The sequence below is a fragment of the Heterocephalus glaber genome, unplaced genomic scaffold (genome assembly GCF_053883595.1).
Source record: "Heterocephalus glaber isolate CG9 unplaced genomic scaffold, H.glaber_assembly_v1.0 deba00001571, whole genome shotgun sequence".
In the NCBI taxonomy this organism is placed as follows: Eukaryota; Metazoa; Chordata; class Mammalia; order Rodentia; family Bathyergidae; genus Heterocephalus; species Heterocephalus glaber.
In genome coordinates, this window is record NW_028258356.1 from 145424 (window position 1) to 171784 (window position 26361).

Below are 26361 nucleotides of genomic sequence, written 5' to 3' on the forward strand. Positions count from 1 at the left end.
TCAACCAGTGGATGATTAGATCAACAAAATGTAGTATATACACATAACGGAATATTAGCACAAAAAAAAGAATAATGTACTGATACATGCTGGAGTATGGGTGAACCTCAAAGATACTATGCTAAGTGAGAAAAGCCAAACACAAAAGGTTACATATTATATGGTTCCATTTATATATTTTTTTCTGGTCCTTGCGCTTGTGAGGTGTTTCCATTTATATTATATGTCCAGCATAAGTAAATCCACAGCAACAGAACACAGATTTGCAGTTACAAGAGGCACAGGGGGAGGTTCATGGAAAACCACTTAATAGTTATGAGGTTTCCTTTTGGAGTGATGAAAATGTCACGGAACTAATTAGAGGTGATGGTCATACGACATTATAAATGTACTCAATGCTACTGAAATGTTCACCTTAAAATAGTTAATTCTACATTTCATGTGAGCAAAATAAATAAATAAATGTTTAATCAGCATGAATGCCTCTTCAGAGAAGGTACATGTTATTGACTGCTAGAGTTCACAGGCCCCTGCTCAAGTCACCAATGAATGAAAGATGGTGTGCATTAAACCACTATGGTACTCATTCTGGTCGGAGCTTTTAAGGCCCAGGCACCAATAGCCCCAACTAAGAGCAGTGCAATCTCCTGATGATATCGATACCTTTAAGTAATTGACAGCTGCATTGGAGTCCTTCTTTTCCTTTCCATTATCTTGTCTTCCCACAGCCCCTCTGAACACTCTCAAATGAAGGCTGCTCCAGAGGTCTTTTAAAGGCAGTTTTGTCCCTCTGAGTTGCTGAATTGTCTTTGGATGTGATCTCTTTACAAGTCCTCACATACTACTTGTGAAGATATTATGTACTTTTATGTCTAGAAGATAAACTCCACAAAGTCAGGAAACATGCTTCTTTTGTTCACCACTGTAGCTGGCACACAGTACAACAAACAACCAAATTTAGGAGTTTAGATCTCAGTGAACCTATTTGCTGTTTTGACTGCTTCTGAATATAAAAGCACTTGAACAAAAAACTCAGATAGATAAATTATGTTTTAATTTTAACTTTGTAACTATTCTGTATGTACAGGAAAAAAGATTGACTAGTAACTAGCTAATGTTTCTCATAAATTGCCAGTCTCCTCCAGAGACAAAATGTCACCATGGCTCCTGTATCCACCAATGAAACAATCCTTTTCCATCGCTTCCACCTGCAGGTCTTCCTGGGGCTCCTTCTTGACTACCTAAAAGTAAAAACTCAAGAATATTAATTCAATAGAGCTAGAACAGTTAAATAACAATTTCGTTTATTTCTTTCTTCTGCTCAGCATCCAAATTGCTTAATTAGTTGCATTAAGTAAAGACAACGCATTAAATACTCTCTCACTTTAGTTTTTGGGGTTTTCTTTTTCTTTTATTCAAGTGACTCACTTTTATCCGCTTACTGACTTCCCAAGAAATGTTGCCAGTACTGGAAGCTAAGATTGGACCATTTTATTGCTTTACATAAGCAAGGCCTTAATCTAGCCTTAAGGCTCAAAGAAAGATTTTACAGGTAATAATTACAGACAAGTGGTGTCTCAGAAGAAAGGATGTTTTGACACTGTTAAGAATCACTATGCGTAGGTGCCTCCTCTGCGTCAAAGCTGATATGTGGGAAGAATGCTAATTTATTAGTCAGAGAATTTGGAGTTTGTGTCTTAGCTCTGCCCCTCACTATGTGAGCTTGAGCAAGTTTTTAAACATCTCTGAATATTAGCTTACTAATCTTAAAAAATGGAAATAACAGTTATCACATAGCATTGTAGCATACATTAAATATGTTAGTGTTTTTAAAGATTCCCTGGCACATATTAACCCCTCAATTAATGATCATTATCATTCTAAACAGGGCTCATCTTATTAAGGTAAAATTCCATTTACCCCTTGTTTACACGCGCACACACACATGCACTCGAACGCACACACACACATACACACCTCATGCACCTCCTCACCTGATTTTCTGGCTTACTTAAAAATAAAATTATCAAAAGAGAAAAGTAACACCAACCATATAATGCATAACAATCATACAAACAGCTTTCAAAAGCTCAATCTCTATGAATTATTAAGTCAAACAAGTTTGCATTAATTTTACCCATAATTACCAAATGTTACCCAATTTTTACCATTTTCCTTGTCACATCCATATTTCCCTATCACATATACTCCATATCTTAATAACATATATGGGTCCCCATGTGAAACTAAATCAGATGGAATAATGAGCATTAAGGAATATATTTTTCAAACACTATCTGATTCCTAGGAGACCCAGAAATTATTTTCATAACAAAATGAACCTGAATACTTTTGATAACTATTTAAAGAAGAAGGCTTACTATGTTCAAGACACCAGTGAGAGACAAGGATAAAGAGGCTACAGTTTGTGCCCTCAAACTGCTACAGCTACTAAAAGCCAGATGCAACCAGCCCTGTGGCAGATCTTAGCTCTACAAATCTGCTTCATCCCAGCATGGCCTCTTCAGTGGACCTCACAGAAATAAGTTCAGACAAAATACTTTGGAAACAGTAAAGCTAATTCTCTAGATTCCTTAAACGAATAACCTTGCTCTAAAAGATAACAAAACAAAGTAAAGGTTTTCTGAATTACCTCTTGTGGCTGTCTCTGTCATCTGAATTCACCAGGTAATTACTCAATTATCCTTTTCTATGTGGATGCCACAGTTATTTATTAGACCATGACAGAGAAATCCTGGCAAGATTATTTGCAAAATAAGGTTTTTTTCCTATTTTGTACCAAACATGATGACATTTAAGCAACTCGGGGGAAATACACTGTGCTAGTTAGCTGTGCTGAGAATTTTTATGTAGTACACGAGGTAAATCTCATGTAAAGTTATTTTCCCTAAGAAACAAAATGTTCATGAAGGTGCCCTTGACTACTTTTTTCTTTTTTTCATCTCAAAGGCTAATCCAAAATTTGACCTTATAAACAAGACCAGTGCACAGTGAGCCAAACACTTGCAAGTGAGTGCTGTTCTCTGCTACTCTGTGCCCTGTGGGAGGAGCAGGAATGGTGCATCATTTCCGTTACCCCTCTGGGGAACTATTTATAGTCCAGCATTCTAATGAAAACCCTAGTGACCTGAAAAAGTTAATGTTCCTTTCAGAGTGTATTATTTATACCCAGGGAATAATTCGGGATCAAATTCAAGATGTATACATGTGTTTTCACACACATATACACTCAGCTCATGCATTTATCTCATTCAATATGAAAGCAAGAAAGAAATTCCAGTCTATATGTATTTTGGGTCTCACATTACCTAGCCAGTGATTGAAGGCCTTGAAGAATACTGAAGTTCTACCAAGAGCTTCTTTAGGAAAGTGATGCACCAACTTTTGGAGATAATTACAGTCTACAAAAATTCACAGCATTCCTCTCTTAAAAATTAATGAAATAGGAAAAATTATGAAAGAAGAAAAAAATGGAAATGAAATCTATGTAAATAGGGAAGGGTGGAGGGGGTGAAGGGTGCACAGGGAATGGGGAAAGAAGAAGAACCAAGATACATCATGTACAGGTACAAGCACCCAATGATAAATGTAAACATATTGTATACCTAAAATGTACCAATAAAAGAATTTAAGAAAAAAAAAGAAATGAAATTCAAAGGTTATGTGAAACTAATAAAATAGGTAATATATTCTGAAACAAGTTTAAATGTCAGTTATGTATATTTATATTATTAATTATTACTAGCATGTGTGCATCATAGTTTGCAAGGCCCTTTTCTTTTCTAGGGGTCCACTTAGGCTTCCTATCTTCCATGTGACTCCCTGATTTATAGCAGAGGCTGCACTTTCCTGTACTCCTTATCTTAGAACTCTCAAGTAGGCCTGACAAGAATTCTGTAAAGCAGGTAAAGCTTTGACCACCATTTTACAGGTGAGAAAACTGACTCCCACAGATTTTTAGGCAGAGCCAGGAATCAAACTTTTCTCAAATGATTACAGACCTCATACTTGGGCTACAGATCACTGGGAAGAGATCATTCGGTGGACTTCTCTTCAACTTTAAGATTGTATCTACTAAGCACTAAGAAAGTAGAAAGATGAGCAATTATTTGTATGTGGATAATTATGATAATGTACTGAGCATCAGTGTGTCCCAAGCACTCTGCTACGTGCTTATGTTCATTCTTGGTTTTCATCCTGACAATATCTTGTGAGATGATGAACAATGACTATTATCTTCTACCCATTTTTTACAGATAAAGAGCCTGAGACTCAAGAAGTTAAATAATTTGCCCAAGGTCATACAGAACTAGAACAAGGCAGAGCCAGGCTCTGAACCCAGGTAGTCTGACTCATGAGTCCATTTGCTTAACCATCACACAAACTGCCTAATTCGAACCCTTTCCCTTCACTCAACCTATTCACTACATATTTATTTAAGAGGGGAAGTGCAGGCTGTAGGATGAGTGCTGCTCCTCTTACCTTAATAACAACTGAATTCTCTTTTTGTCCTTAACACATACAAGCATGTACTAAAAGTTTTTTCAGGCTTTGGGTGGAATTCTAGTTTCTAGATGAATGGCTTTGTTCACAATCCTCTCTAAAACTTAGTTTCCCCATTTGACAAAAGGAGCTGCTAGGACCCAACTAGCAAGATAGTTACACCCAATGTGAAAGCCACATAATGCAAATTGCCTAATAAGGAGCCTGTTAAGGAGAAGTCACTCCACAAATATCAAACCCAAGCCCTTCCTTCACCGTAGCTTTAAATACAGCTATAAATCAAACACAAATCTTCACTCACTCAGTCATTCACCTCAAAATGTTGACTTTTTTGAGTCTTTCCAGTGGGAAGAGATTTTAAGATGACAATATCCCAAAATTCTTTTTTTCAGTTCTACTTCTGGATGGCAAAAGTCTCTTGAATTTTTTTTTTGGTGTGTACAAGTGTACAAATTTATCCATATTGTAAATGTAGTATCCTACTTATAACAGCTCCTTAATTGCATAATCATCTGCAAACCATCCCTAACCACAAGGAGTTCCTTGTTTATTAAGTAAACAAACACATGAATAGCTAAGATACTGTATGATAATGGTGCCATAACAGAGGCAAATATCAAGGTCCATGGGAACAATTAGTCTAGCTTGAGGTGTCAGAGACTAGTTCACAGAGGAGGTAACATTTGAGTTTAGCCACAATGGATGAGTCAGTTTCTCCAAGAACTGATGAGCATTCCAACATCAGAGTCAAATTACAAGGAGACTATCTTGCTAAGAATGCCACATCAGAGAAACTTCCCTCCTTTTGCTTGGTCCTAAACACAAAACAGTCATGATGACTTTCAGAGTTAAACCACTAGTCATTCAATGATGGTTTTGCAAAGTAAATGTGTGGTATTTTACTATCCCAAAGCCACCATTGTGTAGCACTTAGGATTCTGAACAATCCAAGTTTCTCCTTTGAGGCTCATATTTAATGAATGTGTGTTACATTAAAGATTATTGAAGATTGTAAGCCTTTTCTGCATATGTAAGATTGTTAGCTTTTAAAATATTGATGCAATTGTGCAAGTTACTTGACTTGAATTTTTCAATAAACTCGGGAAAGAAAATGTCAAATTTGGACAAATTTTAAATTAACTCTTGTCTTAGTCACTTTCTCAGTAGACACAATACCCATTGCTCACAGCTTAAGGAAGAAAGGTTTATTTTGGCTCACAGTTTGTAGCAGTTTCAGTCTACAGTCCACTGGCTCCAAGGCAGAATGGCATGGAGAAGGGCATAGTGGAGCAAAATCTGCTCACCCCATGGCATCCAGGAAGCAGACTGTGAGCGGAGGAGCCAGAAAAAAACACATATCCTTCCAGGTCATGGCCCCCACAACCCGCCTCTTCCAACCAGACCCCACCTCCTAAGAGCAAGTCAGCTGTAATACAATCATAATCCAATCACTTTGCAAACACACAAGGCTCTGGGGGCCATTTTAGATCTAAACCCTAACAACTCTTTTTTTAAAAAAAATGCTTCTTAGAACAGATAATTACTTTGCTATGAACTGATCTACACAGCTCATCTTGGAATTTAGCAAGTATGAAACTGAAGGATGCAGAAACAAAATGGCAATGAAGACTTGAGGAAGTGTCCCAGCATTTAACTATGTGGCACTTGTTCTATGCGTAATTCATGTTTTCCTATATTTTTTGTCCCCAATCACTCTTTCTACAAACATCTTCAATAAATAAATCTGATCGCTATTCTCATGGCACCTGCTATTCTCTCTCTTCTGTGGCTCCTATCCTTTTGTTTCTAGAGACATTGCCATCTCCTGCCACCACTAATGACACGGAGCCATCAGAGTGACAATGCTTTCCAGTGTTGTGTTGTGCAGTTGGGAGAATGTCTTCCTTTCTTGGCATATTCTCTCTTAGAGAGGACCAAACCAGATGTCCTTGGCCCCATGATGGGCACTGTCCGAACAACTTTCAGTCACTACTTTCCCATCCCCTTTCCATATGCCAGTCACTCAGTCACTCAGATGTCAGTCATTAAGCACAAGACAACCTGAGTGACAGCCACAAATCCTCTCCCCGTGCCTGCCAGTCCAACAACCAAAGCTTGCTTTCTGGGCCCAGCTTCTTGTACATAGAGACAGCCACATAGAGACAGCCTGTGATAAGATAAGGCCAAACTATTCTGAACTTCAAAGACACACCGGGCTAGAGTTAATCATATTCTTGATCTATTCCTGCTTGCTTCAGTTACTTGATAAAAATAGCTGAAACGTGATAACAAATCTTAGTAGAAGTTAATGTTCATTTTTTATTTAGTTAAAGATGAATGAATGAGAGTTCTAATAAAGCTATAAATGTCCCCAGATGAAAGTTTGTTAGAAATAGCCCATCTCTGTAACCACTATATGTGGTTCACTTTTTACTTTCAAATATTTTGTCCATTTTTCTTAAGAATAGTAACTGCTAATATTGCTATCACATTTCACAAATCCTTTTCCATAAATGTTCCTTAATTTAGGAACTCTAGTGCTTTGAAAAAGCTACTATAAAGTATCCATCCTACTTTTATACTAAATTTTGCTGATTTTTAAATCTATAACTAAGTCATCCTTTTCTCCAGGAAGACTCACCTGATCCCATTGGCCTTGCCAGGTCGTGTTTTCTCTTCCAGGAAGCCAGAGCATCTGTAAATCAGAGGGGACCTAGGGGGAGTGGAGCCCCCCAGACTGCTCCTTGAGCTAGTCGGTCCTTGAGCTAGTTAGTCCATCCTCCCCAGTGCTGTGTATGAGTAATATAACTTTCCATGTGGGCCTGGATACGAAAAGGACGACAATGTGCCACTATTGAGGAATGACTATGACCATGGATTTGTGAGGCACCCCCTAGCTATGTGACTTTGGGAAATTACAAAATATCTCTGGGTGTTAGTTTCCTCATCTGGAAAATGAAGATAACATTAGTGACCATTCACAGACAATTTAATACCATGTAGGTTATCTCATTTTATTTTCATAAGACTGTAAGGTAAGGTAAGTACTCTTTTTTTCTTTTTTAAAATCATACAGACAAGAAACAAGTACAGGGAGGTAAAGGTCACACAAATAACAACTGGTCTTGTTTCATATTCACATCAATAGTCTAAAAGCCGTGATTCAAGCCTAAGGCCACATTCGTATTTACCATACCACATAACTGAGCCTCCCTCGTAGGACTTTTATAGGGATTAATTTGATAATGCACATACGTATAATGCTCTTGCTGTCCTAGAATTATAACTGAAGACCAAAACCACTAAATACTCCAGCATTGGTCCTGCAGGGTTTACTGACCTCTTTACCACCCCTACCTTCCCAGCCATATAAAAGGACAGTCATGCTCACCTCTATATAACCAAAGCAAAGGAAAGAGATTTGGGGAGACAGATGTTGTTGCTGTACTGCTGAGGGAGAGATATCAGTTCCATTGTCACTACCTTCTTCTTTTTTTTTTTTTTTTGGTACTGAAGATTGAACCAGGGCCTCACACTTTAGGCAAGCACTCTACCACTGAGCTCTCCCCAGCCACAGTTACTCTCCTAGTAGGATGATTTCTGCACTTGGCTATGGTCCCACAAAATGGCTGACTTCAGAAGGTGACTGGAATTAGGAGCTACATCTTGCTGTAACTGACATTGCCTGATGGGCAAAGAGACACTTGTATTAAAGTTATGCAGCTGATGCCACTGCAGAGAGGAGGGAGGTCACCTAGAGAAGACCACTAAGTCTTGCAAGAGGTCACCAGTGCTTAGGGAGACTGCACTAGAGTGAGTCCCTCCTTGCCAGGGCCTACTGAAGCCCATACTCACCTATGAAGTATGGGAAATTTGATGCTTTATTCATGAGATTGTCATGAAAACTAAATGAGATAACGTGCATAAGGCTCCTTTGCAAAGGTATCCTTGGCTAATGTTGGCTCTCTTGCCACACCAGTGCTACTCAGTGTTTAAAGCTTGGGTAAATACTTCAAGTGTGGGAAGAAAAGGGTGGCTATTCAGAATGTCAGATTCAACCTAAAAAGGCAATTCTGTGTTTGCAGAACTCTATCTCTCTGGATTACCAAGCAGATCTGAAATGTATTAACCTTTTCTGTCATTTGTGAGCACCAGTGTAAGAATACTTTTTTGAATAATCAAGAAACCTTCTCCTTCTGGCAGCCAAATAAAAGGAGACCAGGTGTTCAGGATTAAAAAGGCATTACTCCCACCACTGACTTTCTGGGTATGGTGTCAAGTATTTGCTCTTTCTTAATATGTGCCATTTATAGAATAGAAAAGGAGAAGAGGAATATGAACAATGATGATAAAGGAACTTCAGGAAAAATGGAGTTAGTCATAAACATGGATAGCAATAGTGGTAGAAAAGGGATACAGGAGAATCCTATCTTTCATCAGTTTACAGTCTTCCCTTTCCTTCCCCTAAAAATAGGTCTTCTTCCTGCCCACAGTGAATTGAATTGACAATATCTGGAGTCCCATAACATCATCTGTCTATTTGGAGGCACTAATATATATGCATTTGTGACCAAATCAGGCTGGCCTTTCAACACTAGATATACAACCACCCAGAACCATTTCCAAGAAAAAGGTCCACATCCACACTTTCAGGTTTGCATTTTTAATTAGAACAATAAGGATATTTTACAATGACAATGTGAATACATAATTCTCAGTTTGTGACTCATGCATAAAAAGCAAAAGAAGCTATTTTCTTGAAGTAAAACTAAAAGAATTTCTGTTAATAACACTAATAACTTCCATTTGGATGGACACCATGATAAACTTTTAATATTCATGGGACCTGTCTTGCAACTGAGGTAGTCGGATTTTGAAAGGCTTTAATAACCGGACCCGGGGCCACAGAGCTAATGGTAGAATTAGGAAAGCCCAGGCCCACCTCCAAATGCTGAACTCTTAACCTCTGCCCTATTATTTGCTCTTGAAACTTTCACTGGCTGTCATTTCACCTCCCAGGCTGTTCTCTTATACTGAGTAAAGGAAGAAAACAAGCTCAGGAGAATCTCAAGAACTAAAACACAGCATCAGTTGTTATGCAGAAGAGGATTGTATTGCAAAGAAGCCCTTCAGTCTTTGTACACAACAAGCTCAGGGTGCTCCACGAAGCCATTCTAAGGTTCAAGTATTACTTTGGAAAGGCTTCTGTAATTTCAGAGTTCAATAATATGAAATTAGACCCAGAATCCTCAAACAAACCCATTTCAAAACTACAATGCCCCTGGAAATGAGCACTTCCATTAGATTTGAGACCAATATCTATCCATCTCTGTGTAGAGGAAATAGATGCTTTTATGTTGGAACAAATAGAAAACATCAGTACATTTTCATTCAGTACAATTTCCTAAACTCCTTTTATCCAATTTCCCAATTTTGTCAGACACGTGAAACTGAAATAAAGCTCCCTCTTAGCCTGGTTTCTTGTTCACCTTAACTCTGCGACAAAATTTAGGTTTTATCATCAACCTATTTCTTAGATAAGATTTGAGTTTCATTATTTCAGCACAGAATCAAAAACTTCAAAGAAATGTGACAAAAACAGAAAGACATTTTTTTCCATAAGCATTGCATCTCTACACCATTTGTGCTCAAAACATGAGTGTACACATTATGAAAGTATTAATAAACAATTACAAATCTACAAAGAGTAGCTACTGATACTTAGGTAATGCGAAATATCTTTAAACATCATAAGCAAAACATATTTGTAACAGTTGAAGAGATAGAGTGACTTAAATGTAAAGGAAATATTTCTCCAGTCTTATATGATGAAGATTATAAATGCAACAATCTGGAAAAGTTTCATATCAAGGAAATATTTTCAGTTCTTAACCCAGTATTTTTTAAAAATATTCAGTTAAGCATACTTACTGTTTATACATGTAGTTACTATTTAGGAGACATTCTGTAGGATGCCATTGGGATAGGAGAATAAGTATGGAATACATGAATCCTTATCTTCAAGAAACTTTCAGCCTTGTAAAGAAGGTAAGAAATATGTTTGCACACTGTAATGTAAAGAAATATGTGATAAAATGCCCAAAAGAAAGCTGCACAGAATCATGGGAACTCAGAGGAGGGTGGGATCATCTCTGTGTGAGAGGTCAGAAGGTGGGCAGATCATTTCAGGTCCATGAAATGCCTCCAGAATGGCAACACCCGATACAGCTGGAATGTTAGCCTAAGACAACCTCATGGAGTACCAACACCAGGCCTACAGGTTTGGAAATTATCAGTAGAGAAATGCAGATTTGCAAGATTTCACTAATATTTCAGCCTTTACCTGTTTTTACTTACTTGCAATATCTCCTTTTTAAACAACTTTATTGAACTAAAATTGATATACAATTAATTGCATTTTAATATGCAAAATTTGAAGCTTTGACATATGTACCCACCCAGGAAACCATCCATACAATCAAGATAATGCACATAACTGTCACCCTCCCCACAAAAATTTCCTCATCCCCTTTTATAATCTTTCTCTCCTGCCCCACACTTAAGCAATGTCTGATTTGTTTTATATCACTATAGGTTCATTTTCATTTTTCTATAATTGGAATCATGTAGTATGGGCTCTGTTTAGCCTGACTACATTCAATATAATTTTTGAGATTCATTCATGTTGTCAAAGATGTCAATAGTTTCTTCCTTTTTCCTAGTGAGTAGTATTTCATTATGTAGATGTGGTATGACTTCTTTATTCACTTACCTTATTGATGGACATCTACACTGCTTCTAGGTTTTGGCTATTACAAGTAAAGCTGCCATGAATACTCATGTATAAGTTTTTTTTGTTTTTTGATTTTTTTTGGTACCGGAGATCGAACTCGGGTCCTTGAGCTTGCATTGCAGGCGGTGAAACCACTGAGCTAAATCCCCAACCTAACTCATGTATAAGTTTTTATATGGACATATGTCTTTGTTCCTTTTGGATAAATATCCATAAAATGGCTGGGTAGTACAGTAGGTTTAGATTATATTTCTTAAATCACTGATAAATATTTGCCAAAGTGGTTGATCATTTTACATTTCCACCAGCAGTATATGAAAATTCCAATTGTTCCATATCCTTTCACACAGTATAGTTACTTTTTTTAAATTTTAGACATTCTAATAAGTGTGTTGTGATATATTATTATGACTTCAATTTGCATTTCCTCAAACATTAACAATGTTGAATGTCTTTTCAGGTTTTGGGTTGCTATTCTTATAGTTTTTTCATGAACTGTCAAATTTGAAGTGTTCAGATCTTTTGCCCATTTATAAATTATTGTTATGGTTATTACTACCATTGAAATTTTAGTTTTTTATACATTCTATACACAAGTTCTTTATCAGATATATAATTTGCAAACATTTTCTCCCAGTGTCAGCTTACCTTCTCATTCTTTTAATGGTGTCTTTCAAAAAGATAAGTTCTTAATGTTGATAAAGTCTGATTATCAGGTTTTTCATGATAATTTTTTCATGGATCATGCATTCGATGTTGCATCTCAGAAATCTTTACCTAACTTGAAGTCACAAAGATTTTTGTCTTATGTTTTCTTCTAGTCTTATAGTATTATAGTTAGGTCTGTAATCCATTTGGAGCTAATTTTTTGTAAATGATATAAGGTATGGATTGAAGTTTTGTGGAGGCTGTATATGAATATCCAATTGTTCTAGCTCCATTTGTTTAAGAAATGTTCTTTTATATTTAATTCCCTTTATATCTTTGTTAAAAATCAACTGATCATATATTTAATGGGTCTATTTCTGGACTCTATTCAGTTCCATTGATCTGTCAACTGTCCTGATTACCATAGTGTAATAATAATAAACTTTGAAGACAGGTAGTTTAAGTCCTCCAATTTTGTCATTTCAATTTTTTGAACTATTCTAGGTCCTTCACATTTCCATATAAATTTCAAAATCTGCTCATCAATTCCTATGTACAAAACAAAAACTTGCTAGGATTTTAGTTGGAATTCCATTGAATCTACATAGAGAAAATTACTGTCACTAATACTAAGCCTCCTGTAAACACGGTATGTCTCTCTATTTTGGTCTTATTTCATTTCTCTTATCAATGAATTTTTTAGCTTTTGGTGAACAGGTCTTTCACATCTTTTTTCAGATGAATCTCCCAAAATTTCATACTTTTGAAGCTATTATAAGTAGTTATTTTAGTGTCCAATTATTCATTTATAGTATAAAGAAATACAATTGATTTTTGTATATGATCTTGCCTCCTACAACCTTGCTAAAGTCTCTTACTAGTTCTAGAAACTATTTTCATAGATTACATAATGTTTGTCATATAAATGATTGTGTTATTTGTGAATAGTTTTATGTCTTTTCCAATCTGGCGCTGTTAAATCTTTTCCATGCCTTATTGAAAGAAAATTTTAACTCCAAACTGCCAGAGTCAGGGTACACTCATTCTTAAACAGAGCTCCATAGGAAGAAATGACCTCTCCTTTCATTGGATATTGCGGATTCTACATGAAACACTAGGAACTGCTCCAGCCGTCTAACCACCAGGAGCTGCCCTGTAGACTGATGGATGTGCTGATTACAACAAAGCCAGTAGAGAGTAGAGTAGAGTCAGGGCCCTTGATATTGTCATTGAATTGCTACATTAATCAACGATAGCATGCCACTTTTTTGAACTACTTCTTATAGAATATTTAGCTAATTGCATCGGGATTTCTATTATTTGAAGTTGAAACCATCCTTACTGACTAAGCAGCCTTGTCTCAAATCAATTTACTCTCCACACCATCATTTCCCCCACTGTAGACTGAGTGGTCTCTCTAAAAACTCTTCCAGCCCTTATCATCCATGATTTTATCATTACAGGTCAAAACAGATGTGCAGCAGTCTGTTAGAAAGGAAGATTAGCATCCAGAGAAAGCTTAACATAACAATACAGGTACATAACACTGCTTCTCCCCCCAGACTCCTTGGCAGTCTGTCAGTGGGAGATCCTCCTCTCCCTTGTCTCACCTTGTCCAGCACCGCTGATTCCTACAAGTCCCCATCATGCATGAGTGCATCTCTGTCCACGTTGGCCAGGCTGGTGTCCAGATTGGCCATACCTGCTGGGAGCTCTACTGTCTGAAACATGGCATCCAGCCCAATGGCCAGATGCCAAGTGACAAGACCATTGGGGGAGGAGATGATTCCTTCAACACCTTCTTCAGCGAGACTGGTGCTGGCAAACACATGCCCAGGGCAGTGTTTGTAGACCTGGAACCCATAGTCATCAATGAAGTGCACATTGGTACCTACCACCAGCTCTTCCACCCTGAGCAGCTCATCACAGGCAAGGAAAATGCTGCCAATAACTATGCCCATGGGCACTACACCACTGCAAGGAGATCAGTGACCTTGTCTTGGACTGAATTCAGAAATTGGCTGACCAGTGCACAGGTCTACGGGGCTTCTTGGTTTTCCACAGCTTTGGTGGGGGAACTGGCTCTGCATTCACCTCCCTGCCGATGGGATGTCTCTCTGTTAACAATGGCAAGAAGTCCAAGCTGGAGTTCTCCATTTACCCAGGCCCCCAGATTCCATAGCTGTAGTTGAGCCCTACAACTCCATCCTCACCACCCATACCACCCTGGCGTACTTTGATTGTGCCTTCATGGTAGACAACAAGGCCATCTATGACATCTGTCGTAGAAACCTCGATATTGAGTATCCAACATACACTAACCTGAACTGCCTTATTAGCCAGATTGTGTCTTCCATCACTGCTTCCCTCAGATTTGATGGAGCTCTGAATGTTGATCTGACAGAATTCCAGACCAATCTGGTGCCCCATCCCCGCATCCACTTCCCTCTGGCCACATATGCCCCTGTCATCTCTGCTGAGAAAGCCTACCATAAACAGCTTACTGTAGCAGAGATCACCAATGCCTGCTCTGAGCTAGCCAACCAGATGGTGAAATGTGACCCTCACCATGGTAAATACATGACTTGCTGCCTGTTGTACCAAGGTGATATGGTTCCCAAAGATGTCAACGCTGCCATTGCCACCATCAAGACCAAGCGTACCATCCAGTTTGTGGACTGGTGTCCCACTGGCTTCAAGGTTGGCATTAATTACCAGCCTCCCACCATGGTGCCTGGTAGAGACCTGGCCAAGGTGCAGCAGGCTGTGTGCATGCTGAGCAACACCACAGCCATTGCTGAGGCCTGGGCTCGCCTGGACCACAAGTTTGATCTGATGTATGCCAAGCATGCCTTTGTTCACTGGTACGTGGGTGAGGGGATGGAGGAAGGGGAGTTTTCTGAGGCCCAGGAGGACATGGCTGCCCTAGAGAAGGATTATGAGGAGGTTGGAGCAGATAGTGCTGAGAGAGAGGATGAAGGTGAACAATATTAATCTGTCTGCTGCAATTTTACACTCCACTGTCTCATCTTACACATTATTTTATGTTCTGTGGAATTAAGCTCCAAACTGTCAATAAAAATTTTTGCATTTTAAATTTTTTTAAAATACAGTTACAGTATCTGGAGCATGAGAGTAACATACTTGGGGGTAAATGTACTTGCCAGGTAAAACTCCCTGATTGCTAAATACTTTAATGTTATCACTTTGCTTTATCCTCATAATATTCTGCAAAGTTGGCATCATTGACATTTTCTATCAGCAAACTAAGACACAAATGTTAAGAAAAGAACAAACCATGTCCCCGAAGCTTAGTGATTTATGTCACATTTCCAAGCAGATCAAAAAGAATGAAGATGAAGAAAAGGTCACACACCCTGATGATGAGGAGGAGGTCCTTAAATATTTTCAAGATAATGGTTTTGGGAAAGTCATAGGGGGAAAGTAGAGAATAAGAAATGGGAGAAGTTAAAGAAGTGAAGACCATTTTTAGCAGAACTCAAGCTACTAAAGAAAAGGAAAAGATAAAATGCTACTTTAAGGGAGCACAAGTCTGAGGAGAAAGTGGTTTGCTTTATTTCTTCCTCAGAAGGTGGGAATGAGCCATGTGCTTTGGTGGACAGAGGGAAAGGGGTCATAGAGGCAAACAGCAGCAGGCACAGAAAGACCACTGAAGCAGAGAGACCTGGGGCCTGGGAGATGAACAGCTCTTTGCCTTCTCTCTGCTTGTTTTGCTCTCAGGTCTGGCTGAAGCAAAGGCTCTGAAGCCCGAACGATGGCCAGACTGAGCTGATGTAATCACTGATACAAGGTATTAAATAATGAACAAATGCTATTTCTTTTATGTCTTTTTAAATAGCCCTTTATAAAAGGACCATTGGACAAAAACCAACTTGTCTTTCCAAAGTTTATTTTTAAAATGCATAATTAAGACAGAAAAGTATCACTGTACAGTAAAAAACAACATTCATCTCATTCTCCTAACAGTATGAACTATGAAGAAAAAAAAGAGGAAAAATGTTATTAAAATTAAAACAATTTTATACTGGGCCTCAAAGAGCACTGTGAATTACTTATATCCACATTAGAAATTTAAAATTTAGTAAGAACTTAATATATGCCAGCTGTATGATAAATACTTCTACAGTATCTTACTGAATTCTTATAACACCCTGTGACATAGATGTTATTAACTTTTTATTAAAGAAAATAAGGCTTAGAGAAGTTATCTTCCCAAGAACTGCCTATTCTACTATTCTATACCAGTTCTCATAAATCAAACAACTGTTCTGAAGCTAGCAATGTTCTAGGAAGCCATGTGAGATGTCTCTTTTCACTACTATCACAGATGCAAACATAAGGCCAGAAAATCAGCCATAGGATGCCAAAGCCCAGCCTTTTCAACCAATATCTCTGGTGCCTACAGAAATCTTAGAAAATAAAGTGTCTTTAATTTAAAAACGGTTTTCCCAGATCATGCAGCATATCCAGCAAGTATGAACTAAATCCCCAATTCTCTGAAAGGAATAAAGTATAGTATAAATTCCTAAGAATGAACATATTGCCTTTTGCATGTAAGCTTCTGAGACAAAATTGAATGCTTGTTATGAGACACTAAAGTGTAGAATGTTTAGTACTTTTCCCTTTCCTAAAAGAGTCAGTAGCTGATGTTCTAAAGAGAAGAGTGTGGGCTGGGGATGTAGCTCAGTGGTACCGTGCCTGCCTGGGAAGCACAAGGTCCTGAGTTTGATTCCTGGTACCAGAAGGAAAAAAAAAAAAAAGAAAGAGAAGAGTGTATATGTTCTCTAGTACAATTCACTATTAACTTCCAAGGACACATGGAAGGTCTTTAAAAGCCCTAGCTCATTAGTTCTCAGAATTCAAAACAATAACTAGTTTAAGCAGATATGATTTAAAACACCTTTTAGCAAACCAATGTCATTGCTCTGTTTAGTAGAAGGGAAAGATATGACATTAAAAAAAATTCAGGAACCATACTCCCTTGGTTTGAATCTAAGCACCATTACCAACTTACTCATGTGACTCTGGCTGGTTTTCGTATCCACTGTGTCTCCTGTCCTCACTTGTAAAATGGGAGTAAAATGATGACTATTAAATTTACACATGCAAAGCCTGACACATGTAAACACTATATAAATACAGCTACTATTACACATTCAGATGTCTATAAATTACCACTTCTGGTGACCCTGTTCTCACTTTTCTCTTGCCCGGCTAGGTAAATAAAACATCACAAAGGCTTGTTTTCAATGTTGTCCTGTAGCCACTACCTCCTCTTCCTCCGCTTCCTCCTTTTACACTCACCTGCCAACTGAACCTGCTGCACCATTTGCAGAATAGTGATAAATGACACTCTAAGCTTTCTTCTTTAAAAGTTACTAGAGGGCCAGGGATTTAGCTCAGTGGTTTCGCTGCCTGTGGTGCAAGCACAAGGACCCGAGTTTGATCCCTGATAACAAAAAAAAAGTTACTAGGAATTTCAAGATGGCAACAACAAAACATTAAACCAAGTGTGGAGCTCCTCCAAGGACAGAACTCTACAACTTTACCAGTCACATTTCCCAGAAATCAGCTGTTTTCTCTCTACTGTCACTGTTATTTATTTTTTAGAATATCTTTTTTAGCCCTACTTTGTCCAGGAAAAAGTTTAAGGTATTTCCCTTTTTACAGAAACACTTGAGATTCAGCCTGTTATAGGAAACCCAGCTTCTTGTTTTAGGTCAGATATTTACTATGTCATTCAACACAACTGCTTTCCTGGAGTGTTAGAAAATTCAGATCACCTTTGAATCCATACAGTTTCAGTCTGTTCAGTGATAAGCACAGCAACTTTTTCCTGGTGTCCCAAGTGCCTCTGTTACCTCTCAGCAGAGGCAGGGCAACTATGAAGCTTAAAGCACTCAGGCAATTTTTTTCCCTCCACCTGAGAGCACTGGTTCTTCATTAGCAACTCCAGCTTCTCATTCCCAGTAAAGAAACTAAATAAATTTTTCAAAGTGCTTTTTCCTTGTGGTTTTTCTCAAGTTGATTCCTAGATCATTCCAGGATATTCAATGCTAAAATCTTCTAACACTAGTCTGGTACCAACATCAGGTTACAAATGCTGGTATCTACTTAATACTGAGAAATGCCAAACCTCCTTTCTCAATGAAGAATATTGTTTGTGTTAGGTTCAATTACTGAATAAACAAATCATACATAAGTATATGTGTCTTATTTTTAAAATGCATAGTGTTTTCAGATAGATCCAGCCCACGTGTCCTTCTTATGGGGCTTGGGCACAGAGAACACTAATGCATGGAAGGCTTGAGCATTCCCTCAATCTCTTCTGAACCCTGTTTGAACTGACAGAAGAGGACTATTATTTGTTTAATGTACTTGCTCCATTATTTTTAACCTAGGCATGCTCTACAAAACTCCAAGAACTATTTAGAAGAAAGGCAACCACAGTCTTTGTAACTATTGGCAAATATTGGCAAAACAGTAATATCTGCTTAAATCCCCTCATTTTCTCATGTTTCTGTTTAATCAGCATTTGGATTTGAGTTGTGGTCAGGTAGGCCAAAGCCAGGCAGCCCTGCAAGTCAGATCATGGATGAAGGTCAGGTGTCAGTTACTGAAGCACACGGAATACAGAACCTCGAGTCCAACACTAAGATCCAAAACTAAGAACATGACCAGATAAGAGTCATATGCTGGAGGCAAAGCAAGCCCAAACTGCACGGCATGTATTCAAGCAGTGGTGGGCAGATAAGCAGCAGAAAGCAGGAGAGCCTGTGATCACCCCAGAACGTACGTCATACCCCTATGCATGCACAACTTGCACAACTTGATCATCCCTGGCCCAGAGGAGAGCCTGAGGGATACTAGTATTCACATTCAGAGGGAGACTATTATTCAGATTGAAAAAAAAAAAAAAGAACTATGAGAACTGAGGAACTGGAACACAGATTGAGAGCTAGTGCTACTGGGAGAAGCTCCTGAGCCAGCGCTTTCCTACAGTCATCTGCTTAAGTGTAAGATTAATCTCAGGAGCTGAACTTGAATGTCTCTGTAGGTAAAGGGATTAGTGACACTTGTGTCCTGGAGTCAACTCACATCAGTTTATTTGTTAAAATTAAAGAAATTTTGTAAGGCGGTTGTTAAATATGGAAATTATTAAAAATTAAGCTACATAAACTTATAATTAAAGATTTATGTTAAAAACAGAGGTAACAATCACTCAAAACTTATTGTTTCCTAATTATTTCACTACACTTTACTGTTATCTGTGCTCTTGAGGTCATTTAATGACCACTATAACTATGTGGTGGAAACATTTTATATGGTTTGCTACTGCACAGCTCTTCCTACTTCCATACTCAGAGGGGTCACATGGATAGCCTCAATTGGCCATGACACAAACAGCTACATCATGGAATTTTTTTTTTAAAACTACTTATTAGGGCTGGGGGGACAGGTGTGGTTGTTAGCACGTAGCAGCACATCACTGATTAATGACCTAGCACTGTATTCTCATTCAGAGAAAATCTATTATTCAAGATAAAACATGCCCTTTAAGAATGGCATCAAAGTGCAAGGACCCAAGTTCAATCCCCAGTAACAACAACAACAAAAAAGAATAGTATTAAGAGGAAGTACAGAACTTGAGAACTGAGGAACTGAAATGCAAAGATTGAGCAGATAAGAGAGCTAATGCTGATTAATGACCACTGATTAATGACCTGAATTAAAAAGCTGTAGCACTGAAAAGTCTAATATCCATAGATGTGGAAGTATTTTTACATGGTCTTGTGGCTGCTGTTTGCAAATTCTAAACTAGTGTTTAGCAACTTTCACAATCTAATCCAAATCTACGTCTATAGCTTTAGCCCATACAGTCTAATTTCTGGCCCCACCTAATTTCTCATCAATAATATGCCAAGCTTTTTTATGTCTCCATTTAGTCAACAAACATTGACCCAGCTGTACTTTGGATTGAAGAATCAGAGATGGTTAGAATTTTTCCTGACCTCAAGGAGCCCACAGTCTAGGAAATACAGGGAAGAAGCAAATGAACAAATGGTTCAAAGAGGATTTGGCAGTCCTGGGATAGAGATTTGTCCACATGCTTTATGGAAATGCAGGTGGTACACCCATTAGTGAAGACAAGAAAATACAGTTGAAGAGAGCTTTGATGAGGCATTGTGTTATAGTAATTAAAGCACATAGGTTCCTGAGTTGCATTTGGGGGTTCAAAGCCCAGTTCCACCAGTTTACCAGTTTACCAGCTGGGTAACCTTGTGTGTCACTTAACCTCACTTTCAGTTTTACCATCTACAAAAAGAGACCCCTCCTTTACAAAGTTATTGTGAGAATTGTTGTATGAAATAGCAAATATAAAGCATTTAGTACAATTCTAACACACAAACACTTTTTACAACATTTGCCTTTATATTATGTCTTAGCCAAGTGAAGAAAAAGGGAAGAGATGTTTCCACTAAAGAAAATGGTACTTGCAAGAAAACCTAACTAAAGGCATGAAAGATTGTAATATGTTTATTCAAATGCATTTTTAGCACAAGAGTAGTCTAAGGCAATAGGTAAGTGGGAATTTGCCACCTTTACAAAAAAGGAGTTGCTTCTGTAATTTTCTGTAACTACCATACCCTATTGTCAGATACCTAAGGGTAATCTTAGATTCCTTCCTTCCACCCATTCCCAACTGACTTGATAACCACCAAGTCCACCAGTCCTCAGTCAACTGTCACAAGGTTCAGTTTGGATTTCCTATTCATATGTCCAATACATTAGTAAAATGCAATGAAAGTAAATGGCTAAAAAATGAAATGAAAAGCATACTTCAAAAAACAAGTCCAGGTTCTTTCATTATAAAATTACTCCTCTAACTTGCTATAAAAATTTCTAAATCTTACTCTCAATTTTTGTATTAGCTTGTTACAACCTAGTAACAAACACTTCACAGGCTACATCAGTCCAGCAACCACACTTTAAAAATCATTGCTCTCGAAAGTACTAAGATGTACCTTCAGCTAGAGCCCCGCCATTCCATCAGTAAGGGGGCACAGACCCGGGGATCAGCTGTGAGGCCCAGACCGGAATAGCTGCAGGCAGATCCCAGCCAGGGCTCCACTCCAATCCCAGAGGCTCCTGCACACACACCCAAGCCAAAGTCCCACTCAGAAAAGAGCTGCACAGGTGCACAAGCTTCAGCCAGAGGACCGCCATACCATCAGCCATAGCCAAGGCCTCACCTGGAAAAGAGCTAAACAGGCACACAAGCAATAAACAGAGACTCACTCTGTTACCATAAATAAGTGCGTGGAGACCCTAGACAAAGCCTGCACAGACAACAGGTACTGGGGTGCACAGCCCCCAGCCAAAGGCCCTCCCAGACAACAGCTACATAGGGGCCCCAGTGAGAGGCACACCTAGATACCATCCCAAGCATGCTCAGGTCCCAGCCAGAAGCCCACCTAGACAACAGGTCAGCTCAGGGACCCAGAAGGCCACCACTCTGAACCCAGGAATTGGTGTACTGGTGAGCAGCAAATTAAAGGCTGCTGGGTGGCTTGCTGAGAATTCAAGACCATTGGGTAAACAAAAAGTCGCCTCAACAAAGGCACAGCAGGCTGCATCTGTTGAAATGAGAAGACACATAAATAAATCTCAAAACCAGAGTTCCAGATCACCTAAGACAACCCCAAAGGGAAACAAGATGGAACAATCTGTTACTCAACCACCTAGACTCCCTGAACTGGCAACAAAAGAGGGCCTGGAGAAAATGAAATCAGAAATAATTTCTCAGATAACAGCAGAGATTGTGCCCATAGTACAAGATATGATTAATAAATCTAGAGGAGACATATAAAAAAATAGAGGAGATGAGGAACATGATGGAATCCCAACATAGGAAACAAATGGAATCCATAAAACAGATGCAAACAGATTTCCAGGAGATTAAAAATTCCATTGAAAGTTTACACAGCAGAATGAGATAATGCAAGGATAGCATTTCAGATGTACAAGACAGGATTGCAATTAGTGGTGAGGAAAACAAAAATTTCCCTAAAATAGTAAGGGACCATGAGAAATCAATCCAGCAGCTGCTAGACAATGCAAAGAAGAATAACATCATACTGACTGGAGTCAATAAAGAAACAGGATAGAGTACAGACAACGTAAAAAACTGTTCACAGAAGTAATAGCAGAAAACTTCCCAAATAGGGGGAAAGAACTTGACATACAGATAAGTGAGGCATATAGGACTCCAACTAGCCATGATCAAAAAAAATCTACACATAGGCATATAATTGTTAAGATCGAAGAAACTCAACAGAAGAACAAAATTCTATAAGCAGTTAGAGAAAAGAAATGAATCACATACAAAGGAAAGCCAATCAGAATCACAGCAGACTTGCAACACAAACCCACAAGGGAAGAAGAGCATGGAGTGATGTATTTCAAACCCTAAAGGAAAACAACTTCTAACCCAGATTGATGTACCCTGCAAAACTATCTTTCAAAATTGATGGAGAAATAAGATATTTTCATGACAAAGAGCACCTTAGGAACTTCATGAATACCAAACCAGCACTCCAAAAAGTTTTAAACAACATCCTAGGAAAAGACAACAAGGATCACAAGGCCAGGAAGCCCTGCAGAATGAATCCATCAGGCACGACAAGAAATTAAATGCAAAGGGGGAGAATCCAACAAAAACAAAAAGTCATGACAATAATAAGTAAATACACATCAGTTATAACCATCAATGTTAATGGTCTCAATTTACCAATCAAAAGAAATAGCAGAATGGGTCAAGAAGCAAGATCCACCAATATGCTGCATACAAGAAACACACTTAATTCAAAAAGAAACTCATAGACTGAAAGTTAAAGGGTGGAAAATAATACTCCATGGAACATGAACCCCCCAAAAAGCAGAAGTAGCTCTTCTCTTCACAGATCAAGTGGATTTCCACCCAACACTGATTAAGAGAGATAAGAAGGACACTATATCCTTGTAAAGGGAACAATCCAACAGGAAGAGATGACAATCACAAACATATATATATATGCACCAAACACTAGTGCACTCAACTGTATAAAACAAATACTAACGGACATGAAAAATCAGAGGAGCACTAATACAATAGTAGTGGGGGACCTCAATACCCCACTGTCACAAACAGATCAACTAGACAAAAATAAACAACAAAATAGTAGAACTCAATCAAACTCTTGAACAAATGAACTTCACTGATGTTTACAGAGTCTTCCACCCCACAAAATCAGAATACACATTATTTTCAGCTGCACATGGGTCATTCTCCAAAATAGACCACATACTCGCTCATAGAACATGTTTAAGTAAGTGCAAAGGAATTGAAGTTATCCTGTTTATTATCAGACCATAGTGTCACGAAATTGGAAATCAATACCAAAACAAACGACAAAAATTTCAGAAACACATGGAAACTGAACAATGCACTTCTGAATAACCAATGGGTCACAGAGGAAATTAAAGAAGGAACCAGACAGTTCCTACAATTAAATGACAATGCCAATACAACATATTGGAATCTATGGGACACAATGAAACCTGTCTTACAAGGGAAATTCATAGCAGTGAATACTCATATTGGGAAAACAGAGCGAGCTCAATTAAACAACCTGGTGCTGCACCTCAAGCTTCTAGAAAAAGAAGAGCAGGACAAACCCAAAGCTCATACAAGAGAGGAAATTATAAAGATCAGAGGAGAAATCAATGCAATGGAGACTAAGAGAACAATACAAAAAATCAATGAAGCCAAGAGTTGGTTCTTCGAAAAAATAAACAAAATTGACAAACCCTTAGCCAACCTCACCAAACAAAGGAAAGAAAAGGCCCAAATTCATGCAATTAGGAATGAAAAGGGTGAAATCACAACAGACCTAGCAGAAATCCAGAGGATCATTAATACCTACTTCGAGAATCTATATGCCAATAAGATGGAAAACACAGGAGAAATGGACAGATTCCTAGATACATGTGAATTACCAAAGTTGTATGAAGATGACCTAAAAATTCTAAACAACTCAATATCAATCAATAAAATTGAAAATGTAATGAAAAATTTACCAACTAAGAAAAGCCCAGGTCCTGATGGCTTCACTGCTGAATTCTACAAGACATTTAGAGAGGAACTACTGTTTAAACTCTTCAATGAAATTGAAAGGAAAGAAATACTCTCAAATTCATTCCTGGAAGCAAGCATCACCTTGATCCCCAAAGTAGAGAAAGACCCAACTGAAAAAGACAACTATAGGCCAATCTCACTAATGAACATAGATGCAAAAATCCTCAATAAGACATAGGCAAACAGAATGCAGAAGATCATTAAGATCATACACCCTGAACAAGTGGGATCCAAGGATGGTTCAACACACGCAAATCAATAAATGTAATACACTGTATCAATAGAGCCAAGGACAAAAACCATATGATCATCTCAATAAATGCAGAAAAAGCATTTGACAAAATCCAACAATCATTTATGATAAAAACCCTACAGAAAATTGGAATAGACAGTCTCTACCTCAATCTGATAAAAGCCATCTATAAGAAACCAACATCATACTAAATCAACCAATATCATACTAAATGATCAAAAACTGAAATCCTTCACACTAAAATCAGGAACAAGACAAGGATGTCCACTATCACCACTCTTGTTCAATATAGTTTTGGAAACATTAGCCACAACAATTTTACAAAAGAAAGAAATAAAAGGAATAAAGATAGGAAATGAAGAAGTCAAATTGTCATTATTTTCAGATGACACGATACTCTATATAGAAGACCCTAAGAACTCCACCAAAATCTTCTAGACTTAATAACCAAATTCAGTAAAGTAGCTGGATACAAGGGCAACACACAAAAATCAGTATCTTTTTTGTACACAAAGAAACAGACTCACTGAGAGAGAAATGGGGCAATCAATTCCTTTCACAATTGCATCCAAAACACTGAAATACCTAGGAATCAACCTAACAAAAGAAATCAAAGACCACTCCTCTGAAAACTATAACACTATGAAAAGAGAGATGGAACAGGATATCAGAAAATGGAAATATACCCCTTGCTCCTGGGTAGGAAGAATCAACACGGTGAAAATGGCCATATTTCCAAAACTGCTATATAGATTCAATGCAATCCTATTGAAATCTCAGCAGCATACTTCACAGACCTTGAGAAAACAATCCAAAAATTCATTTGGAACAAGAAGAGACCTAGAATACCAAAAGCAATACTAGGCAACAAAGGCAAGGTAGGGGGTATCACAATCCCCAACTTGAAACTATACAACAAAGCCACTGTGATTAAAAAAAAAAAAGGCATGGTACTGGCAAAGAAACAGACCTGAGGACCAGTGGAACAGATTAGAAGATGCAGAAATAACGCCAGACACACTCAGCCACCTCACCTTTGACAAATGAGCCAAACACCCTCAACTGGAGGAAAGATAGCGTCTTTAATAAATGGTGCTGGAAAAACTGGGTTTCAACTTGCCAAAGACTAAAACTAGACCTTTATCTCTCACCATGCACTAAACTAAAATTGAAATGGATTAAAGATCTAAATATTAAAACAGAAAAGCTGAACTGGCTGAAACAGAAGTTAGGTAGAACTCTTGAAGACATTGGTGTAGGAAAAGATTTTATGAACAAAACTTCGGTTGCACATGAACTAGCACAATCAACAAATGGGATCTCTTCTTACTAAAAAGCTTCCACACAACAAGAGAAACCACCAACAGTGTGAAGTGACAACCCACAATGTGGGAAAACATTTTCACCAGCTGTTCCTCAGACAAAGGTCTACTACCTAGAATCTATAAAGAACTTTAAAAAGTCAGACCTCCCAAATTTAAAGACCCAATTCAAAAATGGGCATCTGAAATGAACCAACATTTCTCAAAAAAAAGAAGCAGAAATAGCAAATAAACATAGGAAAAAAATGTTCAACATCACTGGTCATTCGAGAGATATAAATGAAAACAACGCTACAATTCTACCTCACCCCAGTCAGAATGGCAGCTCTCATGAAATCAACCAATAGCAAATACGGGCAGGGCTGTGGGGAAAGAAGAACACTGCTCCACTGCTGGTGGGAGTGTAGACTGGTGCAACCACTGTGGAAATCAGTATGGAAATACCTCAAAGAACTAGTACTGGAAGTCCTATTTGACCCAGCTATTCCTCTACTGGGTATCTTCCCCAAAGAATTAAAAGAATCATACCACAATGATAAATGTGCACCCATGTTCATAGCAGCACAATTCATAATAGCTAAAACTTGGAAGCAACCCAATTGCCCATCAACTGGAGACTGGA

General features: G+C 38.2%; 1 protein-coding gene and 1 pseudogene across 3 annotated transcripts in view; one reads left to right on the plus strand and one right to left on the minus strand.

Moving 5' to 3' along the window:
• Nucleotides 1-518: 518 nt before the first annotated feature.
• Nucleotides 519-26361, minus strand: part of LOC147823637 (uncharacterized) — a 121549-nt gene continuing 95706 nt past the window's right edge. For all 3 annotated transcript variants that reach the window (XR_015443450.1, XR_015443451.1, XM_087192403.1), the window contains exon 3: nucleotides 519-1241. Coding sequence is in view for 1 of the 3 variants with exons in the window: in XM_087192403.1 (XP_087048529.1) it covers nucleotides 1238-1241 (4 nt within the window). In the remaining 2 variants the exon portion in view is untranslated. The remainder of the gene's footprint in view (nucleotides 1242-26361) is intronic.
• On the plus strand, nucleotides 14201-15157 carry LOC101697153 (tubulin alpha-1C chain pseudogene; annotated as a pseudogene).